Source organism: Symphodus melops (genome assembly GCF_947650265.1).
Source record: "Symphodus melops genome assembly, chromosome: 17".
Classification (NCBI taxonomy): Eukaryota; Metazoa; Chordata; class Actinopteri; order Labriformes; family Labridae; genus Symphodus; species Symphodus melops.
Window position 1 is genome coordinate 10,871,167 of NC_136707.1, and position 13,308 is coordinate 10,884,474.

The 13,308-nt window shown below is 40.3% G+C and overlaps 2 protein-coding genes across 2 annotated transcripts; both read right to left on the reverse strand.

The window, feature by feature from the left end:
• Positions 1-222: 222 nt before the first annotated feature.
• LOC306837931 (ferritin, liver middle subunit) lies at positions 223-2,191 on the reverse strand. The gene is made up of 4 exons (XM_079365810.1): positions 1,881-2,191; positions 1,225-1,371; positions 755-880; positions 223-640 (listed from the first exon to the last, which is right to left on the reverse strand). The coding sequence occupies exons 1-4, from the start codon at positions 1,980-1,982 to the stop codon at positions 485-487; spliced, it is 531 nt and encodes a 176-aa protein (XP_079221936.1). The 5' UTR covers positions 1,983-2,191; the 3' UTR covers positions 223-484.
• Positions 2,192-4,227: 2,036 nt separating this feature from the next.
• Positions 4,228-13,258, reverse strand: aldh16a1 (aldehyde dehydrogenase 16 family, member A1). The gene is made up of 17 exons (XM_079366221.1): positions 12,891-13,258; positions 11,477-11,576; positions 11,205-11,331; positions 10,950-11,107; positions 10,790-10,867; positions 10,301-10,488; positions 10,054-10,212; positions 9,785-9,943; positions 9,106-9,262; positions 8,821-8,896; positions 8,560-8,665; positions 7,967-8,103; positions 7,635-7,805; positions 6,745-6,949; positions 6,438-6,623; positions 5,966-6,091; positions 4,228-5,849 (listed from the first exon to the last, which is right to left on the reverse strand). Exons 1-17 carry the CDS (start codon positions 12,978-12,980, stop codon positions 5,679-5,681), a joined length of 2,394 nt encoding a protein of 797 aa, XP_079222347.1. The 5' UTR covers positions 12,981-13,258; the 3' UTR covers positions 4,228-5,678.
• Positions 13,259-13,308: the final 50 nt, after the last annotated feature.

A 13,308-nucleotide genomic window follows, 5' to 3' on the forward strand; every position in this document is an offset into this window, starting at 1 on the left:
CACGGTCATCGAGCAATTGTTTGTACTTTTTACATACATCTGAATAACCAAGGTTATTTATGATTTGTGAGGTATATTGACCTCAGGGTGTAGACATTTACTTTGTGTGTTGGTGCGATACATTTGTTCAATTCTAGCTTTCTGACTCACATGGTACTGTGACTGAAAACATTTTCAGTGCAATGTTAAATAGGTTCTGTAACAGAAGCAAACGCACAAAGGTTCAGCTCAAAATGTTTATTCAGTTTCAGAACAGATCAGTTGCAAGTAGTAAACAGAGGGCTTAGGTAACGAGGGAGAACCCATACCTTGATAAATCCTACCAAATGACAACAGATCAAAAGAGAAGATATTACCATTGTAGACAAAGCATGTTAGATTTAAATTGATGCTAAGTGAATGAACAGATAAAGCAGAAAGGTGTTTTTTTTTTTAAGCCTTTGTGTCAATAAGACTCATTGTAAGCTTAATTTTGACACTGCATTTAGCTCTTCCCACCCAGGGTGTGCTTGTCAAACAGGTACTCTGCCATCTTGTTGGTGTGGGCATCCATGCGGGTGAGGTTGGAAATGTAGTCACCCAGCTTCTTGATAGCCTCCACTTGCTCGTTCAGGTAGTGGGTCTCCAGGAAGTCGCACATCTGAGGGCAAGAGAAGTACAAAAAAAAAAATAGATTAAACAAAAGTTCTCTCAAGAAACAGACGGATGTTTAATATTTTATATAACACTTTGTTTAGATTTAAATGCAACTTACATGTGGGTCTCCATGCTCAGAGGACAGTTTGTGCAGGTCGAGCAGAGCCTGGTTGACATTCTTCTCCAGCTGCAGGGCACACTGCATGGCCTCAAGCCCGCTGCCCCACTCATCACGCTCAGGTTTCTTTAAGAAGAAAATAACTCAATTATATTAGACTGAACACTCAATTACCTTTTGTGCACAGAGCTCAATGAAGCTAATCTGATGAGCAGCTGCTGTATTTAATGATTAAAGAGGAAAATAGTTTTATGAAGGAATTACATTATGTGCTGTAGGCTTTGAGACTGCCACCAACAGTGAAGTTAAGAAGTCAATATAGTATCTTTTGAACTGATTATCTACCACTTCAAATGTACAGCAGGAATGAGCGTGACAACATGGCACGGTAATCCCACTTTATCTGTACCGGCCACACAGGGTGTGGTGACGCGAGTCATGACAAGACCAGCGCTGTCGTCTGCACCCACCTTGATGTCCTGCAGGAAGATGCGTCCTCCCCTGTTGTTCTGGAAAGCCAGCAACTTCTGAGAATGCTCTCTCTCCTCGTCACTGTTCTCCTTGAAGAAATGGGAGAAGCCTGGAAGGGCCACATCATCCCGGGAGAAGTAATAGGCCTGTAAGAGACAAGATGGGAGGACAACAACAGTTATTAGGGGACACAACCGGTTATTTGGAAGAAAAAAGGTTGTGACAAATAGTAGTTATGAAGCCAGTGGTCAAGAATATGAGTCATTACTTTGGTGGTCTGTTCAGACACAGATAGCAATAAGTAAGAGGGAGACAACGAGTAGTAAGCATGACACAGCACTTTCCCTCCCCCTCCAGTGAGGTGAGAGGGGGATAAAGTAGTCCTTATCTGGCAACATCTAAATAGGCGATAAACAAAGAAACGCAGAGAAAGAAAGCCATTAGCGAAACGCTGGTTTAACTACAGATATAACTCAAAAATAATATACATTAAGTAGAAATGTAATCGTCGTTTTTGTCAAACAAGCAATATGTTGCCATCTATTTTACAGTCTATGGTTGCTATCCCGCTTTAGGTTTTAGCTTTTTTAATTATTATTTGCAGTAGGTATAACAATAATAATAATAATGTTTAAACACGTTTTTTCTCTCTCACCATTGAAGTGTAGGTGTAGGAGGCAAACAGCTCCATGTTGATCATCCTGTTGACGGCGGCCTCGCAGTCGCGGTGGTAGTTCTGACGTACTTGGGACTCCATTTTGGCTGAGGTTTCTTGTGCTTTTCTTAACAAAACGGTACAAAAAAATAAAGCTTAACGGCGACCTTTTCAGTAGTGTTCAAGTAGAAAGGATTATCTTGTCCGGAATGCAGACGAACTGAACAGAAAAACGGGACGAATGAAGAGGTTCCGTTCAAACACTGTTGAAGCAAGAACTCCTAGGTTTCTCCCCTGGTGTGAAATGGTGGAGGTGTCGCTTCTTGTATTTATACCCGACGTACGATCTCGTGACAGACGTAACGTCACTGCCCACATTTCGTACACATCATATGACGCTGGTAAAAAATATGAGAAGAGTGATGAAGTTGCATTTTTACCACTTTATATAAGGTTAAAGATTTTATTAGTTTGGTGTGAGCTACCAAATACCTTCAGTCACAAAGCACTGCTTGAACCACTGTTTGGTTCAAGAGAACAACTTTTTTTTGTGTGTTAAAAACCGAAAGTGATTCAAATAAAAAAAAAGTGTGAGAAAGAATGTATTTATTGTTAGTTTAACCCAAAGGAATAGTAAGTAGTTGTAGGTCTATAAAAAACTGTAAAACCCAATTACATTTTTAACAGTAAAACGGTGTGGTGTTACGTTTATATGGTATACATCCGATATAAGAAGGCTAGGCTATGGCAATAAAAAACATATTCAATCATCTTAAAAACTTTCAACATGTGTGTTTTATTTGCAACTGCAAATCAACACCACCATGTAGTAAAGTGGCAAATGACCTTTGATAGTGTTTTACTGTTTATGTTGGTTCAGATTGCTCTTTTGGGCTCCGTTTTTATTGTTGCAAACTGAACTACTGTTACCTCTTGAATACACCATGAACTTCCACCACTGCCGATAACATGCTTTTCACCTGGGTGTTTTCACCATGTCAAGGCTCAGGCTGTAACCATAAACAGAATAAGTGGCTCAGAGAACTGGTTTGCTTGCCTAGGTGAAGGGCCTAGAAGATTATTGGACAAGAAATTGAGCATTTGCGCTAAAACTGACAATTATATTGTACTGTCAAAGCTTAAGCCAGCAAAACATGCAGATTGATTGGTGTACAGCTTACATGGACCTACTTATCATAATTTTCATGTAAGCAACACAACCTGTTCTAAATTATAAACTAATTTAGAACTCTATAAACTAGGCAACAATAAAACCACGTTTGCTGATAGAAAAGTGTGCCATCAAATCCACTATAATATATTTGTATCAAATATCACACCTGGTGTGACTCAGCAATTTAGATGTTGTTTTTGCCACGTCAGAAAATCCAGTTGCTCAAGCTTGTGAAAAGCAGTATGAAGTTCAACTGAGAATTTTGCTGAGTCATTATTGTGACTCAGCATTCCACAGTCTCAAGTCCATACTTCCTTTACTTTGTTTTGTCAAGGGAGGATTCTTGTGACAAGTGAAGAGGTCTCATTGGATTTGCATTGAATTGCTAAACTGGTTGAAACAAGTTTGGAAAAATGAAAAAAGGAACAAGGATTTAAAATGGGAACCAATACTCTGAGATACCACAGTGTCCAGTTCTGCAACATTGTCTACATGTTTGTGTGTAGCAGTAACACCGAGTAATAGTTAAAAATGAACCAGGCTAAATATCAAAAGGAAATGAAGCATACAAATTGCATGTTTTTCACAACTGCTTTGATTAAAAAAAAAGTTTCCTATTCAGATACAAAAGAAACACAACTTATACTTCTTGTTTTTGGTTCTGAATTAATAGCCGGCCCGTGTTTGTATTGTAAGCATAACTAAGCTATATTTTTTATATTGTTTCAAAATACACCTTTTTTCCATTTTGGAACCAAGTCTGGTTTCTTTTCTTTTAATAAACGTGAGACTCCAAAGATGACTATTGTGATTGTGCTTTGATTTGCCATTTTCAACAAGGTTTACACTTGCTTTAGCTCTAAACAGCAGGGATAGCAATCTGTGTTTTTCAATTTTCAAATAGAATGTTTGGGCTATCAACTTCCAAACAGGCCTGCTGGACATCCAACTATCAATAATTTAAGTATAGCTAAAAAGCAACAAGTGCTGGAGTGATGACAGCCTAGCAGTTGTGTCACGCCCCACCATGTACGCAGCCTACAGTCCTGGTCGTAGCAGCTGTGGGCTTGAATCCAATGTCGGCCCTTTGCTGAATGTCGTCCCCTACTCACTCCTCTCCACATTTTCTATCTCTCTTCAGGTATCAAGTAAAGACAAACAGGCCTTAACCAATTCATTAAATATTATTTTTTATGGATAGCATTCTGTAAAACAGGGTTTACAAGCACGTAGAAACAAATTCATGCAAATTTGGCCATGGAAAGAAACATTTTTTTTACAGGGAATGTTTGCAGCACGGGCACTTTCATGGCTTTAAACAGTATAGTTATACAGTAATAATGATTTACGGTATGGAATGTTTAATTGAGTCAAAACATGATCGAGAGACTTTTGTTGAGTCATGAACAGAACCATTAAGACGTGAGGTTTAAGTTGTAGACTGAAAAAAATATACATTTTAAGTCAAATTAAAATATCTACTTCAACTGAGACATTGCAATGAAATAAACATCTATCATAATCTGATGTACTCCAAAATATTAAGAGTTCTCTTAATATTCTCTGAAGCAGGGATCTGCTGTCTTCAAATCTACCAGAAAATGCAAATCTTATATCAAAACAGAAGAAAAACACAGAGATGTGGTGAGTATATAAAAAAAGTGATTGCAGAAGAAGAGGTAGAAAGTTATCAGGTCATGTGCTTATGATTGCACAAACAGCAGAACAAATGTCAGGTGGACTTGGCACTGAGAGGAATGACCGTCACTGGCTGTCTTTATTGGAATGGAGGAACATGACATTCACATTAACTCATTGTAGATGTTAACTATTTTAGTAATAGTCACAATACTTAAACTAGGTCGATGCTTCAGGGATACTGCAGACATCTGACCCTTGTATATTAGTTTGAAACCCAGATTGAGTTAGTTACTTCTTCTGCCATAACCTCAGAATAGATTTCATTTCGCTGACTCACTTCCTTATATATACCTCCCCATTGTCTCAGGCAGCATTTGAATCTTTTTGTGGGAAACTTCAAATTTAAATGAGCTTCATTTTAAGTTAATATTGTGTTGCCTTATTCGTAACCAGGTGTGTTTTTTTCTGCTAGCCTGTCACATAACCCGAAACCTTAGGATTCACTAATGTGTTTTTATGTGTAAAAATGATTGGCCACAAGATGTTGAACCAACTTCCAACGACCCCCCGCCTAAAAACGAAAATGCATAGTTAGCATGTCTGGTTAACTGAATTATTTATAGTAGTAACCATGCTTTAAAAGAACAGAGTTCACACTGTTCAGTTTCCCTGCTGTATGAAAGTAAGTAAAGTTTATTTATATAGCACTTTTCAAGAGCAGATTTCACAAAGTGCTTCACATTAATGGACAGCTAGTTCAGGAAGCTCTCAGAGTTAAGTTATGACATTGTAAACTGCTAATGCAAGTACAGTTAGCTTGGCACGTGTTCCTGCAGTTATTAAGGAGGGTGGTGGTGGTGGTGTCCTTTTTATGACGGTAATTCATCTAACATCTTATTTTTCAAACAATCCTTCCATTTAAATCCAGACCCTAAAGATTTCATTTTATTATATATTTTCACTCTTCATACTCTCTCCGTCTCTCATGCTGTAGGAATCCAAACACTTTTCCACTGGACGGCACTTCTCCACATCTCTTCCAGGACCACAGAATGACACCAGTCTCTCCCTCCATCTTCTCCGGCGTCATTCTGGCAGAAAAGGCGTATGGTCTTCAGAGGGCTGGTGCAGGTGTACTGGAGGTACTGACAGCCCTAAAGCAGAAAAACAGAGAGTAAGGTATTGTTTAACACAAAGTGAGAACTTAGGAGAATTCTGCTCTCAGAAGTTCAATGTTTTTCATAGGCTGTCTCATGTCTAGAGTCATCACCTCATTACTGCCCCAGTACCAGATGGCCTTGATGACGCTGTGATGAGCCAGAGCTGCTGTCAGTTGGTCTTTACTTCCAGTGATGACATTAACCAAGCCTGCTGGCAGGTCTGAAGCCTGCAGTACCTATGGAAAAAGTAGAAGCAAAAAAGTGATTATAGACATGGAGATCAGGGTATTGTTCACAAAGAGTGGTGCACATAAAAGTCTAGTATAGTTGTTTGACTTTGACAAACCTCAATGATCTATTATTGGCCCCACTGGTTTTGTGTTAATATTTTAACAGTATCAATTTAAATAACATCTAAAAATAATAATAATAATAATGTGATAAACATTGTCAGTAGGTTTATGGGGGGTTGCCCTATTGCTCCTGTCGTTTTAAGTCAATGCAAAAAATGAGAGCACAGTGACATAGTCCCTATAAACATATATGTTCAGATGACAGAGGTTTTAGCATTTTCAAACTGACCTGAATAAAAGCCAAAGCAGGTAGTGGGTACTTCTCACTTGGGACCAAGATGATGGCATTGCCAGTGGCGATAGCGGCCCCAAGAAGAGTAACCATGGACAGGAGGGGATTCTTGTCAGGGAGGAGGACCCCCATGACTCCTAAGGCTTCAGCATAGGAGAGAGCAGAGCCAGACTGTGGCATAGGCTGGAGGGTCGAAGGACAAACAATATGTAAAAGCCGTCTCATGAAATACAAACAGTTTTTCCTGACCACTAATGGAAGATTTTTTAAATTAAATGTTTGTTAGACAAAAAAAAGCCCTCACCAAAGTTCCTCCTTGGACTTTGTCACAGTAGGCTGCCCAATCACTAAGTCTGATGATGCTCTGCTCCACCTCTTTTTCAGCATCGTCCATTGAGAGACCGATTTGGACACTGATTGACGTAGCTATGTCCTTCCTCTTTGCTTCAAGGCCCTTAGCTAGAGAGTAGAGAGACTGAGCGCGTGCAGAAGGGCTCTTTTTCATCCAGCTAGAAAAGGGAAAAGTTTTTAAACAAAAGTATTTATTGCTCAATTTGTACTCTGCTTTTCCTGTCTGAATGACTCAGCTAATTTTTTTTTTTTTTTTTTTTTTAAATGCGTCCTCAGTGTAAAATTGGACTTTGAACAGTAGGCGTCAACAGCAGGTGTTTATAAGGATGAAATTTCACCTGGATATATTTTATTTTTTAATTACATTTTAAGATTTAAAAAAAAAAAAAAAAAAAGTTCAAGCCCAGTGCAGTTTTGGTAGATGGCTGTTTTTCACAGCACCTTGGAAAACTAGGATCTAAATTTCCCCTTATTACCAAATGACGAAAAAAAAAATTCCAATAAAGTTAAACAGAGGTTTTGGCAGGTCAGTTTGGTTTTCAGAAAAAACTGATCTCTTAGTCATGTGTACGGATGTGGTGAAGAAATGTGGAAGCATGTTATGACATTCACAGCGGACAGCTGCTGAGTAAAGCACTTTCATTAACTATTGCTGAGCAGCACAGTGCTTTTTCTACGTAATGTCTGCTGTATGAAAACCAAACAGGTTCGGGAAACAAATGCATGCCTTTTAAAACATGTATTTACTTAGTCTAGGAAAAGAAATGCATTTTAGTTTTAGGACTTTGACTGCTAAATAACCCACAAGCATTTGGGTTTGTGTTTGTGTGGCCAAACTCTCACCCTGGCTGGACTTTGATAGCGGCCTCCACAGCATTACGGACATCTTTCCGGCCTCCGTCTGGACAGTAGGCTAACACACTGCCGCCCCCTGGTGACTGTATAGCCACACTGCAGCCAGACACTGATTTACATGCCTTACCCCCCACAAACTGTAAATAAGGCTTCGGAGCACTGAGAGAAGAGAGAGTGATGCATGTGAGGATAACATTATCTTGTTAAACTTGTGTGAATTCTAACATATGATTATTTTATTGAAGCACTTACAATAATAAATAAATAAATAATAATGTGCTTAAATTGCCTGATCTGTTATATGTATGAAGGAAACTAACCTGGCAGGATCTGAATCATCAGGAATGACAGTAGGAGATGCTGCAGTTCCAAACTTTGAGTAGTCCAAAGAGACAGGGGATGAGCGAGGGAGAGGAGTAGAGGGAGAAGAGGAGGGGCGGAGAAACTGGTAAAGACCCTAGAAAAAGCAGAAAGGAGGTCAACACACGGCACAAGACGCATATACACAGTTGTAAAGATTCCTTTAATAACCAAAACATTTTCTGTAAATCCTTCTCTTCTGGCCCTGAGAGAATCATGTGTATACACTTAATCTAAATAGTGCAGCTTAGCGCACTTAAACAACTTTAACTGTTTTTTAAGCTACTCATGGCAATGAACCATCCGCAGTAGGTTAGGCGTTCATATTCTGCTAACAGTTGTGGCATCATTGTCTAACCTCTTGCAACAGTAAATAAAGCATTATAGTTGCCATGCTAACGACTACAAAGATAGCTAACTAACCCTGAACAGATGTGCTTCTTTCTTTACCTTTACATGTATATCTCTGGTCTAAAATATTTCACAATAGAATACTGTCAGTTTTTGATAACCTGCCAAAGTATTATGTGTGTAATAAAATAGAGAGACTCACTTCCTGTCCTCCATCAGTGCAGGTCCCGCTGTCTTTGTGACCAGAAACAGACAGACAGGGGTCAAACACAGAGTGGGAATTCACCCAAACTGAGCCGACTGAAAGACTAAGAACACACACAAAAAAAAGAATATAAATACAAGGAAAAAAATCACTTATCACAGAAAATGTTTTTTTTTTATTGTTTTCTTCTGCAAGAGGAAAACTGCAGAAGAAAGGAGTGAGAAGAGAAGGAGGAGATAATGTATGATATGTGTGCACCTCTTAGCCGTCTCTAGAGCCAGGGTGAGGTCTTCAGTCCAGACAGAGGCTGCCTTCCCATGAGGACTGTGGTTTCCTAATCCAAACAGAGACTACAGCTGTTCAAAAGTTCAGAAGAGATGCTGAAATAAAATATAGTGTATGTACATCTCTCGAAAGTCTAAAAACTGAACTTCAGTTTTTTGAGACAACCGTTTATGTTCATCAACTTTAACTCGACAAATCAGACACATTCTTCGACAATCTTTAATTCTTGAATCTATATTTACAGAGGCACCCCCTTACCCAGGGTCACTGCTTCTGTGTTGCTTCTGAAGGTCATGAGGGGCAGCAGTGGGCCAGGAGAGGGACTGATCACAAATGGAGAGGAGGGGGCCGCTCCACAGAGCACTGTTGGGGGGTACTGAGAACCTGTTGGGGGTGCAGCACAGGACTGAACCAACTGTGGATCAAAATGAGAAAAAACAATTAGCTTTTTTATACTCTAAATTGGGAACTTTTTGATCTTTTCACAAGTTTTACTATTTAGCCACAGCTAAGTCAAAGCAGCTAGCTCAGGCTACTGAGAGAGTTTTAGGTTAATTTATTTGCAATTACGTCAAGGAAGACAACAACCACACATATTTAAAAAAATGTTTAGGGCCACAACAATTACATTCAAAAGATTTCTACTGTGGTCCTTGATGAAGAAAAGAAATATAGACTTGAAGATATAGATGATCTAATTAAGATAGCAGCACATGGTCACGGGTTAGTGTTAGGGCTAAGCCTCCAAACTGCAGCTCTAGCTGTGTGAAATACAACAATGGGGTTTGAGGCAGGCAGCTATGACCTATTGGCTAACTACTGGATGGAAAATCAAATGAATGTTCACTAAGTATCCATCACATATCATCCCTCTTATAGAGGGAACCTATACTCTCAGATTCACATGCTGAAGCCACTGTATCTTAACATGACTCACCGTGGCCCCCTGCTGCTGAGCTGCCAGTACTGCAGCATCTACCAGGGCTCTGTCCTCGTCACTGAGCAGGCCCACACACTTCATCCCTGCCATGCGCAGCTTGAGACGGGCCACAACACTGTCCAGTACACTCTCCTGAACACACAACACCCAGTGGACCTGAGGGGACGAGAGAGAGCGAGAGAGAGATTAAGGACATGTGATGGTCTGATGGGCTTGCATAAGACATAATGCTTCTTTCTGTGGAGGATACTAATCTTGTAAATCACCTCTCTTTTCTTCTTGAAGGCAGTTTCTATCACTCCATCCACTGCACTGTCAATGTCAGCTGACTCAAAGATGATAAATGGACATGTAGCACCGGTGAAGGGGGAACACGAAACAGGGACGCTCATCCCAGCTGTGGCCTTAAGGAGAGTCGCCCCATTCTAAAATATAAGAAAACCCTTTTTTTAGGAATTAAAACGTAAACAAAAAACAAACGTGTGGGAAGGAGACAAAGGTTTCCTCACACACCTGCTTGTTGCCACTGTAGGTGATGTAACTGATGCTAGGACTCTGGGCCACTTTAGCGCCAAGTGAAACATCACTTCCTGTTAAAACATTAAGAGTCCCAGCTGGAAGCCCTGCTCCCATAAAAAGCTGAGCGAGCAGCAGCATTGCAGGGGCAGTGCTCTGACCAGGGACAACGATGACAGAGTTCCCTAGAGGAAAAAGAGATTTACTTACATCTCACATCACTTCTAAGCACAATTTGAACCAAAATTTACCATTTCATTATAGTCAGTCAACCAAATGATTATTAATTTCAAGTAAACATTGAACTGTTTAGCTGATTTTCCATGGCTGTGGAGAGTTTCAATTACAGCAAAACTGACTGGCAGTTTACTTGATAATTATATTTCTCATTATTTGCAGCCCTAGATTCAAACATACAAGGGAATTTTTTTCAATTTACATATACAAAGTGCAGAATGTTTTTTTATGTGAGGTTGTGTGTGTTACCCATGGCCAGTGCTGGGATGACTTTGATCATAAGGGAATATAGGGAGCAGTCATCAGAAACAACTACTGCCACCACACCTAAGGAAAAAGAAATACAGAAAAATTTAAACAAAAAGTTCACTGAAAATAAACCTTTTTGTTAACACGCAGAGAACCTCACCAAGTGGAGTCCAGTTACTGATGAGGGCGTCTCTGAGCTGAGCCCAGCTGCTGTAGTACTGCAGCAGTCTGACCAGGGTGGAGGGAGAGCAGGATGTCCCACATGCCTCACACAGCTCTGACACACACTGACCGTGCTGCCCGAGAACGCTCACTGTCCTGCAAACGGAGACGGAGAAATGCAGCTTCGCATTAGGACTGCCAGTAAAGACACAAAGTGCCTCATACTGTATGCGTCAAGGTGAGTTTGTCGTACTTGAGCAGCACTTTGGCCCTCTGGTGGCAGGTCAGTCCACTCCAGGCTTTGTAGCTGCTGACAGCAGAGGACGCACATTGGGAGACGTCATCGTCCACAGCGCACACTACGCTGCATACACGTTCACCTGGAAGAGCAGATTAGTGGGAGGAGAACATACATTGATCTCTTCCCTCATCATCTAGAACTGTCAGGAGACGACATCACTATACAAGATGTAAATGTCTTCTGGGTGTCTTTTCAGTCACAATTTAGATGCAGGCTGCTTTTACCTTTAGAATCAGTCAGGGAGCAGCTCTCTCTGCCTGCTGGATGGATAAACTTGCCGTTGATAAACAGACCCAGAGAACGAGAATGATGATCCAGCCAGGCCTGATGGGGAGAAAGAACTAACAGTCAAAACAGATGTTAAAGAGATACAGTAACCAAAACCACCTCCAATAATGAACAGTGGCTGACATTTAGACTTGCTCCGCCTCTAAACAAGAAAAGGCTACATTGAGGTAAACTAACTATTTGGAGATGGGAGAGCGGATAGAGTGAGAAATCAGGGAGATAGAGGTTGGATTGACATGTAGGAAGGGACTTGAACCCAGGTACACATTTGGGAGTACGAAAGCCTCTGTGCATGGGGGGCTTGCACTAACCACTATGCTACCTTCACCCCTTATGTAACACATTTGACACCCCTATTTTTGTGATGATATGACAGGGTGCCTTGATTAAAAAACCTTCAGCATTCACTGTATATTGCCCAACAAAAGTCCCTCAAACAGTTAACTTGCACGTGTCAAGTAACTAACTTTCGCAAACTTTTGTGTGTGTATTAAATGGCAGGATGTATTCCTTATGACAAAAAAACACAACTAGCCATATGCTTTTCCTTTCAATTTAACCTCACAACAACTTTATAAGAGAAAAAAAAATCTGTTTGCCTTCAAGTCTTTGTACCTGCCACTGTATATGAGAGATATCCAGCCCTGTGCTTAACTTTTATTGGTCAGGAAGACACCACCTCTGCTGATGGAGAGGACCTAGTGGAGTGGTCAACTATTTACAGACTGAAGATCAAAGTACAAAGTTGATCTCTTCTCCAAATCAGCAAGCTCATGGGCATAGACCAAACTCAAGTTGTGTCTGTATTATGAATAAAATGGGCACAGCTACATTTTCTTTGACTCAGTGTAAAGTTAGAACGAAAATGCCAAAGTCGTACTGATCTTAAAGCTGGCCAGTCAATCTCAGCAACCACATAGAGCACTGAAAACACATTCTTACAGTACTATAATCTGTTTTCCTTTCCTGTGCCATGTAGATCACCAACAAATAATCACCTCTCTAACCATCTCTCTTTCTTTTTATGATTGTAACCCAGTTGGAACTGACTTGATTATCTAAAAACAGGACTCGAGATTTTCTTTAAGTGGAAACACACATCCGAGCCTCTATCCTCAGCACTGACATTTCATAACTTAGTAAACTGGAGCGTTTCGGTGTCACATGCTTGCCTTGTGGGCTGCTGTCAGGTTTTCATTAAATGCACTGCACATGGGTCGAAAAGTACAACAAGAAAATGTTCAACCAAGAGATCAGTAACTTTAAAATATGCCACAGTTAGCACCCGTTTCGTGACAACCAAAGCAATAAAACATCTTCCATTGTCGTAAATGACAAAGATAACTTCACCTGTGCAGTGGCAGTGCTGGACGCTGCTGCTGGTCCGTACTCCATGCTTTGGAAAATACCGTGCACAGTCTTGATGGTGCTACCAGCCATAATAATAGTAACAAGCCAGTTGGGAGCAGTTTCTTCAACACTGTGTTCTTTGTAAAGCTTTCAGGTTGAAGTATCAGACAGAGAAGATAAATGGTACACTTAAAATCAGCCGAGCTCCTGCAACACGTCAAACGCAACGTGCCGCTGCTAACTTCCCTCCTCCCATTAAAGAGAAACCGCAGCTGTAAAATTACGTGCACAGTCTTGATTTCACCCATGTTTACTTCCGGTGCTGTTTGTAATTTCCTATGGTTCGTTTTTTTGCGAATTAAACCAACCAATTAACCACATAAATCAAATCAATGTTTATGCTATTTGAAAGTAACCG